Source organism: Moschus berezovskii, chromosome 22 (assembly GCF_049115385.1).
Source record: "Moschus berezovskii isolate FMDL1 chromosome 22, NW_MosBer_1.0, whole genome shotgun sequence".
Classification (NCBI taxonomy): domain Eukaryota; kingdom Metazoa; phylum Chordata; class Mammalia; order Artiodactyla; family Moschidae; genus Moschus; species Moschus berezovskii.
This window is the reverse complement of record NC_142481.1, coordinates 6,060,998-6,071,981: the sequence shown is the minus strand read 5'-3', so window position 1 is coordinate 6,071,981 and position 10,984 is coordinate 6,060,998. Positions and strand designations below refer to the sequence as shown.

At 40.0% G+C, this 10,984-nt stretch overlaps 1 protein-coding gene across 1 annotated transcript; it reads left to right on the top strand.

Annotated features, from left to right (window-relative positions):
* Positions 1 to 2,699: 2,699 nt before the first annotated feature.
* On the top strand, positions 2,700 to 3,641 carry LOC129548311 (vomeronasal type-1 receptor 4-like). The gene has a single exon (XM_055414856.2). It carries the CDS (start codon positions 2,700 to 2,702, stop codon positions 3,639 to 3,641), a length of 942 nt encoding a protein of 313 aa, XP_055270831.2.
* Positions 3,642 to 10,984: the final 7,343 nt, after the last annotated feature.

Genomic DNA, 10,984 nt, shown 5'->3' with positions numbered 1-10,984 from the left:
GTTGCCGCCCATTTTAGTTCACTGAATCCTAAAATGCCGACGTTCACTCCTCCCATCTCCCATTTGACCACTTCCAATGTACCCTGATTTGTGGACCTAACATTCCAGGTTCCTGTGCAATATTGTTCTTTGCAGCATCGGACTATACTTCCATCACCAGTCACACTCAAAACTGGGCATTGTTTTCGATTTGGCTCCTTTTGTTCATTCTTTCTCGAGTTATTTCTCCACTCTTCTCTGGTAGCTGGACAGCCTCATGTAAATCAGTGAAGTCAAATCACACCCTCAAACCATACACAAAAATAAACTCAACATGGCTCCAAGAGTTAAATAGAAGACATGACACCATAAAACTGCTAGCAGAGAACATAGGCAAAACTTTCTCTGACATAAATTGCAGGCTCACCCTTGGATGCCCCAGGATCAAACAGACAGACTCTTGCAGTTTGTATGATATTTTAAGTCTGCCTTAATAAAATACAACAGCCTGGGAGGTTTAAACATAGATAGTTCTCTTTTCACAGTTCTGGAGGCTAGAAGTACATGATCAAGTTGTCAGCGTTCTTGCTTTTTGTGAAGCCTCCTACTTGCATTTCAGATTTTCTTTTAATTTTGCACGGATGCACTGGTTTTTACTGGCATATTTTTTCGTTGCCAGGATGCTCTTGTATTAAGTATTTGATAAAATCATCGAGGCATCAGATCTAGGTGCTTTTATTTTATAAGTATTTTCAAACCCTCTCTCTTTTTTCTATTTATTTGTTCTGCAACCAATTCTTATCACAGGGTTCAGTAATAATAAATTATATTTTCCTACAAAATTTCCATAATAATTGGCATTGGATTATGAAAATGAGTCTAAATTGATATAAGTTGTGCTGGTGGTTCCTATCGTGAGTTCTTGATGATGTTCCTCCTTTTCCTTTTGACTCTTTGAGTATACTTCCCAGGTATTTTGTCTCATTCCATTTCTTTACAAATACTTTCACTGACGGTTCCATTCAGTGGCTGAAGGAGAGGAAAGTCCTAGTATGAGGGCAGAGAGGCATCTCAGGGAAGTGAAGAATCCAGAGGGATGCACATGGTTTGTGTCAGTCCCCAATGTGTGTGATTTCAGCATTTCTTCCTCGTGAGACCATCACCTTCAGGGATCATGGAAAAGAAAATGCCTCTCAGGTACAGCCATTTGTCTCCAAAGGGTGCTAACTAGAAACTTGTCACTGTTTCCAGTAATTAACAACCGAGAGAAAAGTTCTCAGAAATGGTCTCAGATCCCAGGCCTGCACTCCCATCGCTGCTGCAGGTGAGATGATAATTGCAGCTCTGACAGGAGGGGAGGGGAGGACAGCATCTCACACCCATTTATCAGGATCTGGCTGCCTCCCTCGCACACACATACTGGGTATAATGACCATCCCACCGAGCCCTTGTCCTGCCAGCTGGAAGGTATGTTCATTGCACTTTCGTCTGAGCAGCAGAGTCTATGAGAGAAAGGCAGATCAAGATTCTGGGTAAGTGATCGCATCAGGAACAGAGACACCAACACCAATTTGTTGACATTCTAAGAAATCTAGTCTGTCAGTTTATGTAAGAGACAGGAATACCTGCTTCGTAAGTGCTAAATTTTGCCTCTGTGTTTTGTTTTTTAATGTCAATTGCAAATATTAATTCATTGCTAATATAGTCACTGGGCTCAGACAATAGCATACTGGTTCAGTGTATGGTTAGACAATAATAATTTTCTTTTGTCTTAAACTCTTTTATCACATGCTAGTGTTTTATGCCCTAAGGTTTATTGCCTACATACGATTGTTCAAACATTTCTATAATATACGTTATTTTAGTTGTGTTTCTGAAATAGGAACAAAAGAGTCTTTCTGTTGCCATGCTCACAGCGAAGCATTCTTGTCTTCATGACATTGCCTTGTCCTGAGGCAGGTTCCTGCTGTATTCTACTGCCAGCAGTGATGTTCATGTATTAAGATGCTAAGACTTTATTCCTAATACGTGGCACCATAGAATAAAGCTTTACAAATAAATGGAATCATGTTATATGAAAATGACAAAATACCACAGGTCTACAATCCAAAAAGTTGTGAAATCAAAATCAAATATAGATCTGGTTTATTATATGCTTGCAACTACCTAGCTGTTTGGCATGGCTGGTGATCAGTACACTCTCTTTACTTGTTTTTGGCCGTGCATCAAAGTTCCTGGGATCTTCGATCCTGGACCAGGGATTGAACCTGGACTCTCTGTGGTGGAAGGCAGAGTCTTAATCATTTAAGCACCTGGGAAGTTCCTCAAACCACTGTCTTGAGTAGCCCAATGGGATTCAGTCCTCACTCTGCATTAAGAAGCAGATTTGACAAATACTTAACCTGTCTGGGTGTAGGTTACATTCCTCTGTACACCTAAGGTCCCTTCAAATCCTGCCTAATAAATTTGTGAAGAATGAAGAAGTGATCACATGAGTATCTTCAGTGATTAATTTTACATGTTAGTTCTCTTTAAATGTTATACGTGCACCCCTTTAAACGCTGCTGGTAACAGAAACACAAGAAGCAAATATTTCCAAGTGGGAACTATTGTTAAGTGGACAATACTGGATTTCAGTTGACACGATGCATGTAGCCCATGCCTCATATTCCCCACAGGACATTCTAACTCACAAGTACCAGTGACTGTGAACTGAGAGGATGGCCAGCAGCTTTTTCATAATGGACATGATCATCTTAACACAGACGGTGGTTGGAACCCTGGGGAATTTCTCACTCCTTTGCCGTTATATCGTCCTTCACTTCATGGGTTACAGGATAAGGTCCACAGATTTGATCCTTAAGCACCTGATTGTGGCCAACTCCCTGGTCCTCCTTTGTAAAGGGGTCCCCCAGACAATGGCAGTCCTTGGGTGGAAGCATATCCGCAGTGATTTTGGCTGCAAACTTCTCTTCTTTCTGCACAGAGTGGGGAGGGGAGTGTCCATCGGTAGCATCTGCCTCTTGAGTGTCTTTCAGGTGATCACGATCAGTCCCTGGAACTCCAGGTGGGCAGCGCTGAAAGTCACAGCTCCTAAGTACATCGTTCCCTCTCTTTTCCTGTGTTGGATCCTGCAAATGCCGGTAAATGTCATTTTTCCTTTCCATATAACTGGCAAATGGAGTGACAAAAACATCACAGAGGAAAGAGATTTTGGCTACTGTTCTTCTACTCTTACTGACAAAACTGAAGATGCCTTGTATTCAGCATTGTTATTGTTCCCTGATGTTTTATGTTTGGGGCTCACGCTCTGGGCCGGCGGCTCCATGGTTCTCATCCTGTACAGACATAAGCAGCAGGTCCAGCACATTCGTAAGCCCGATGCCTCCTCCAGGTCCTCCCCCGAGTCCAGAGCTACCAAAACCATCCTTCTCCTGGGGAGCACCTTTGTCTACTTTTATATTCTCTCCTCCATCTTCCAAGTGCTCCTGGCTCTTTTGGATCAGCCCAGCCAGGTGCTTGTGGACGTCACTGTAGTCACTGCAGCGTGCTTCCCTACTGTCAGCCCCTTTCTGCTCATGAGCCGTAACTCCAGCGTGCACAGGCTCTACTTTGCCTGGATGAGAAATGCAAAGTCCTCGACTATTATGAGAAAACTGTGAATTTTATTTATTTCTATAAAGAGCCATTGCCAGTTCACTTATTCACTCTCAGAATCCTAATTTAAATTTTGAATCTCAATATTATACCAGACATGCCAAGCATCTTCTTCAACATAAAGACCAATTGAGATATATTGCCAGAAAGATGACTATATGCATGAAGTTTTCTTGTGGAAAAGGAGTTCAGATTTATGCAATAAACAGCAGGCCTTGAAATAATGTACACAATATAAAGTGTTCAAATGTGTTATTTCCAGTCTACCAAAACGAATTTCCCAGAAATGAAGTAGATATGGATTTATAGGTAAAAGTATACTTGATAATGGGTCAGTGTGTACAGTAGTCAGAAATAAAACTGAAGAAATTAATGTCCTCAGGGTGTAAGGAATACCCTGCTTAGCACTCGAAGGTAAAGTCAGGTAAGAATTTGGGAGCCAGTTACAAGTTTATAGTTAACATTGTTAAGAGTGATGGCAGTGTTTATTAGAAAGAGTCTTGCAGGGAGATTAGCACATTAAAATATTTTCATGTAGAAATGAGCAGTTTGAAGTGAAGTACAATAAAAAGCACACCGGAAAAAAATATATTTTAGCAGATTTTTTAGACTGAAATACACTTGGCATATAACATTGTATAAATTTAAAGTATAAGATTTGGTAGTTTGTTACAGATAAATATTGTAATGTGACTGCCATTACAACCACATATCGCAATGCATAAGTTTTCTTTTACGTTAAGTGTCTCATTGAATTATAGTTGATTTACAGTGTTATAGTAGTGGCAGAGGTACAACATTGTGATTCAATGTATAGGTTATACTTTGCTTAAAGTTATTATGAACTATTGGCTATATCCCCTGTGCTGTAAAGTATGTCCTTGTAGTTTCTTCATGTTATACATACTAGTGTGTACTTCTAAATCTTTGCTCTGTCTTGCCCCTTCCCACTTTCTCTCCCCACTGTAAACACTAGTTTCTTCTCTGTAGGCGAGTCTTTTTCTATATCATCATTTTCATTCATTTGTACTAGTTTTAGATGCTGTAAGTCAAGTGATAGTATACAGTGTTTTTCTTTCTCTGCCTTAATTCACTAAACCTAATGATTTCCAGGTCCATCTATGTTAGAGGCAGCAAAATTTTATTCTTAAGGGGTGAAGAATATTCCCCATTGTGTGTGTACTGAATTCATCAGTTAGTTTTCTGGTGGCGACATTATGGTTTTCTACACAAAGGATCATTTCTCTGCAGAAGTGGCAGGGTTGCCTCTTCTCTTATGAGTTCAATACCTGTTATTACTGTTTTGTCCAATTCTGTGGCTAGGACTCCCAACGCTGTGTTAAGCCAGAGTGGCTAGGGTGAGTGTTCTTCTCTTCTTCCTGATTTTAAAGGAAAAGGCATCCAGCTCTGACTGTGATGTTAGCTGTGGGTTTGTCATAAATGGGCTTTATTATGCGGAGATGTATTATCTCTACCTATATGTCTGAGAGTTTTTAGGGTGAAAGGATGTTAGACTTTGTCAGTGCTTTTTCTACATCTATTGACATAATCATGTGTTAATCGTTCCTTTTTGAAAATGTGATATATCCCATGGATTGATTTGTGGATTTTTAATCTTCCTTGCACCTCTGGAAAAATGCTACTTGATAATCATTTATGACAGTTTTTATAAATTGTTGAATTTTGTCTGCTAATATTTTGTTGAAAAATTTTCAACCATATTCAAAGAAAATGCACTGTAATTTTCTTTTCTGTAATTCTGTTTCCTTTTCTGTCTTTTTCTGGTACTGATATCAGTGTAAAGGTAACTTGATAGAACAAATTTAGGAGTGTCCCCTCCTTTTCAATTTTTTGGAATAGTTTAAGAACGATAGATGTTATTTTTTTAAATGTTTTACAGGATCCCATGTGACGCCATCAGGTCCTGGACATTGTTTGCTGGGAGGTTGTGATTACTGACTGGTTTCACAACTCGTTATCAGCCTGTTCAGACTGTCTATTTCTTCCTGATTCAGTCCTAGAGATTGTTTCTAGAAATTTGGTCAGTTAACTGGGTTTGGGTTTCTTCTTTAGATTTTTCTCAGATATTTGAAGTAGGCCTGCATTGATACAAAGTTTTCCCTTACAACTGTGTTCACTGTGTTCCATCGATTTTGGCATGTTGTGCTTTTATTCTCATTTGTCTTCTGGTAATTTCTGATTTACTCTTTGATATCTTTTTTGAATCTATCATTGTTTAGTAGTGTGTTTCATTTCTATGTGTTTGTTCTTTTCCTATTTTTCTTTCTGTACTTGATATCCAGTTTCAAGAAATGCTTCAGATGATTTCTGTTCAATAAAATTTGTTAAGACTTGTTTCGTGGCTTAGCACATGATGTATCCTGGAGGACATTTCACTTTAAAAGAAAGTGTATTCTATTGTTTTTTGATGTAAAATCCTAGAGATATCTACTAAATTCAGCTAGTCTGTTGCACCACATAGGATCTCTGTTGCCTTACCAATTTTCTGTCTGGATGATGTTTCCATTAATGAAACTGGGGTGTTAACATCCCCTACCATTTTTGTATTATTGTCAGTTTCTACCATGATGAGTGTGGGTATTTGCTGTATAGTTTTGGTTACTCCTTGTGTTGGGTTCAGCACGGCAAACAGTGGAAACAGTGGCTGGCTTTATTTTTCTGGGCTCCAAAATCACTGTAGATGGTGATTGCAGCTGTGAAATTAAAAGACGATTATTCCTTGGAAGGAAAGTTATGACCAAGTTAGACAGCGTATCGAAAAGCAGAGACATTTCTTTGTCCCTAAAGGTCTGTCTAGTCAAGGCTAGACATGTTCATGGGGTTGCAAAGAATCGGACACAACTGAGCAAATGAACTGAACTGAACTATATTGGGTTCAGATGTGAATGACCGTAACATTCTCTTCTTGTATTGATCCCTTTGTTATTGTAAGTATTCTTTGTCTTTTGGTATAGGCTTAGTTTTCAAATCTATTTGTCTGACATGAGTGTTGCTACCCCTGAGTTCTTATAATTTGTTTGCATGAAATATCTTTTCCATTCCTCCCACTTTCAGGCTCTTGCAGATTTAAAACTGAGGTAAGTCTCTTGCACACTGCCCTGGTGGTCAGATGGTAAAGAATCTGCCTGCAATGAGGGAGACCTGGGATCAGTCCCTGGATTGAGAAGATCCCCTGGAGAAGGATACAGCTACCCACTCCAGTATTCTGGCCTGGAGAACTCCATAGACAGAGGAGCCTGGGGGCTACAGTCCTTGGGGTCGCAAAGTTTTGGACACACTGAGCATTTCCCTTTCAAGTCTCTTGCAGACAGCATACTGAAAGAGTTTGGTTTTTGGTTTTAATCCAGTCAGCCCTGTGTCTCTTGGTTGGAGCGTTTTGTCCGCTTTCACTTAACGTCATTACTGACAGGTCTGGACTTAGGGCGTTTTATCACTTGTCTGTCAGCTGTGCTTGTAGCTCTTCAGTCACTGCTTTTTGTTTCCCCCCTTGCGGTTTGAGGGTTTTCTTCAGTGGCATGCTTGTATTGCTTTCTTTTAGTTTATCTGTGTCTGTTGTAGAGTGTTGAGTTTTGGTTTCCAGGGGGTTCAATATATATTGACCTATCGTTACAGCTCCTTGGTTTAACCTGATCATCATTTAAATTCAGATTCCTTCTAACACTTTTACACTCTCTCCTCCTTTTACCCACATTTCATGTTTTTGATGTCATAATTTACATCTTGCTTATCCGTTAACTGCTGTAGTTGTAGTTGCTTTTATCATTACTTTGTCTTTTCATCTATATATTGAATTAAGTGGTTGATCCTCAGTCCTTACTATATATTGGCCTTACTTTATGTCAGATTTTCTTTCCTATAGATTGAAACTTCTTTTCCACTTAAAAAAGACCTTTCAACATTTTTTTAGTGTAGGTGTAGGTGAAAGAATTCTCTTCATTTTTGCTTGTCTAAGAAATTCTTCCTCTCTTCTTCTGTTCTAAATAAGAGTCTTGCTGGAAAGAATATCTGTGATTGCAGATTTTCCTTTTCAGCACCTTGAATATATCATGCGGCTCCTTTCTGGCCTCCAGCGTGTCTGCAGAGTTATCAACTGATAGTCTTTTGGGGGTTCCCTCATAAATGACTCTTTGTTTTTCTGTTGCTGCCTTTTGAATTCTTGACTTTTAAAGTATGATATTTCTTGGATGATATGTGTAGGTCTGTTTCAGTTCATCTTTTCCAACTCTGTGTGCTTCCAGCATCTGAATATCTGTTTTCTTCCTCAAGTTTGGTAAATTTTAAGCCGTATTTCCTCAAATATATCTTCCATCCTCATCCCTATCTCTTTTCTTTCTGGAACTCTTATAGTTTGAATCCCTGGTGGCTCAGCCGGTAAAGAACCTGCCTGCAAAGTGGGAGACCTGGCTTCGATCCCTGGTGTGGGAAGATCCCCTGGAGATGGGAATGGCAACCCACTGCAATATTCCTGCCTGGAGAATTCCATGGACAGAGGCTACAGTCCATGGGGTCACAAAGAGTCGGACATGACTGAGCAACTAACACTTTCGCTGTCATTGTTGATGTTATCTCAAGGTCTCTTTTCTATAACTTATTTTTTAATTGGAGTCTAATTGCTTTATCCTGTTGTGTTGGATTCTGCCATACATCAACATGAGTCAGCCATAGGTATACACATGTGCCCTCCCTCTTGGAACTTCCTCCCATCTCCCACCCCACCCCACCCCTCTAGGTTGTTAAAGAGCTCCAGGCTGGAGTCCCTGCACTGTACAGTGACTTCCCACTTGCTATCTGTGTTACACATGGCGGTGTATATACGTTAGTGCCACCCCCTGAGTTGTTTCCACCTGCTCCTTTTCGTGCTGAGTCCATAAGATCTGTTCTCAGAGATCTCTTGAGTGGCTATCGTTTTGAAAATTGTCCTTCTTTCTAGTCTTCTTATTGGGTAATTTTCATTATTGTACCTTCCAGATCATGTGTGCATTCTTCTGTATCACCTAGTCTGCTCTCTCTTCCTTCTATGTATATTTTCTTTCAGCTATTTTTCATTTCTAAAATTTAAAAAAATATATTTTCCAGTTCCTAGTTAAAATATTCAGTATTTGCATCACTTTTCCCCTTTCATTCGGTTCATATTTTTATTAAATTTTTATCTGATAACTTGTTGATTTTTTTTTCAGGAGTTGTTCTACTGGTCTTTCATTTGCGAGTAGTTCTTTTGCATTTTGATTTTGCTAATTATGTCTGCCTCAATGAGTTTAGGTAAAACAGTTGCCTCAGAATGACCCTGAGGAGATGTTCTTAGGTGGTGGGCCCATATGTACCTGGTGTGTGTCTGTTGCCTTTGGTGGTCGAGCTGGATTTGAGGTGGATGCAAGTCTCCGCTTTTCTCAGGAGTGTGCTGGCAGTCATTACCTTGGTAGGGGGTGTGGTTGGAGATGGCAGAGCTGGAATTGTTGCCGGTTTGAGACATTACTTCCTCTCTGCTCCGTGAACGTCACCATTCTATTGGCAGTGGTGTCTGATCCTAAGGTGCTGGAACCCTGTGCGTCTTACCCAGGATGAATCTCTTCCTTCTAAGTATGTGTTTTTCCTCTCCACACAGTAGGTCCATTTCCCCAGATGAAGCAGAGCGCTGAATCAGTTTGGGCCCATGGTCAAATCCATTAAGTTTACTAATCAGTTGATGTCAAGAGAGGGAATTTTCCTGGATTATTTGGTGACCCCCATGTAATTACATGAACCCTTAAAGGAAAAGGAAACCGGTGAACTGTGTTAGAAAATGAAATCAGAGATTTCAAATGTGTGTGTGTATCCTCTCAGCCTTAGAGATCCTATGGACTGTAGCTCGCCAGGCTCCTCTGTCCGTGGGGATTCTCCAGGCAAGAATACTGGAGTGGATTGCCATGCCCTCCTCCTGGGGATCTTCCCAACCTAGGAATCAAACCCAGGTCTCCCTGATTGCAGGCAGATTCTTTGCCATCTAAGCCACCAGGGAAGCCCAAGAATACTGGAGTGGGTATCCTGTCCATTCTCCAGGGGAACTTCCCAACCTAGGAATCAAACTGGTGTCTCATGCATTTCAGGAGATGGCAGTATTTGTTGGAAATACAGTTTTGTATGGCGATTAGTACACTCAAGTATTTTCACGTAGAAATGACCAGATTTAAGTGAAGTGCAACAAAAGGAGAACAAAAAGAACATTATACTCCCATAAAAATTAGAAACAAAAAGTATGCTTCAGCTGATTTTTAGAATTAAATGTATTTGACATATAGCATTGTATAAATGTATAAGTGTCCAAGATGGTAATATATTTAGGTATTGTTTTATGATTGCAGTTTTAGCCATAGTTAGCACCTCTATTAAAACCATTAGTCCTTTTAAATTTAAGTTTTTTCTATATAATTGTATTTGATTTACAGTTTTAGTTTTATGAATGCAGCATAGTGATTCAGTGTTATATATAGATTCTAACTTCTAAATCCTTACAGTACCTTGTTCCACCCTCTTTTTCTCTCCCAACAGTTAGCAACAGTTAGCTTCTTCTCTGTATCTGAGTCTCTTTCTGTTTAGTTGTATTCATTCATTTCTGTTTTATATTTTAGGTTTCACATATAAGTCATAGCACACAGTATTTGACTTATTTCACTAAGCTTACTGGCTTCCATGTCTGTCCTTCCTGTTGCAATGGCAAAAAGTAATTCTTCTCTGACTGACTGATATACCAGTGTGTGTCTGTGTGTGTGTGTACAACATCTTTATCCACTCACTGCTCACTGAGTTAGTATGTTCATTTTCTTTGGATGTATATTATTGCTCTTCAGTCGCTCAGTCATGTCTGACTCTTTGTGACCCCTTGGACTGCAGCACACCAGGCATCCCTATCCTTCACCAACTCCTGGAGCTTGCTCAAACCCATGTCCATCGTGTCGGTGATGCCATCCAACCATCTCATCCTCTGTTATCCCCTTGTCCTCCTGCCTTCAATCTTTCCCAGCATCAGGGTCTTTTTTAATGTGTCAGCTCTTTGCATCAGGCGGCCAAAGTATACTTACAGGTGTATGGTTATCTGCTTGACTTGGTAGTTCTTTTTAGGTTTTTGAGGACGCTCCATACTGCTTTCCATAAGTGGCTGCACAAATTTCCATCCCTTCCACGGTGTACTAAAGTTCTCCTTTCTCCACATCCTCACCACCATTTGCTACGTGTGATCTTTTTGATGATATCCGTTCTGATGGATGTGAGGTGATGTATAACTGTGATATTGACTGCATTTCTCTAATGGATAATGATGTTGAGCATCTTTTCATGTGCCTGTGGGCCATTT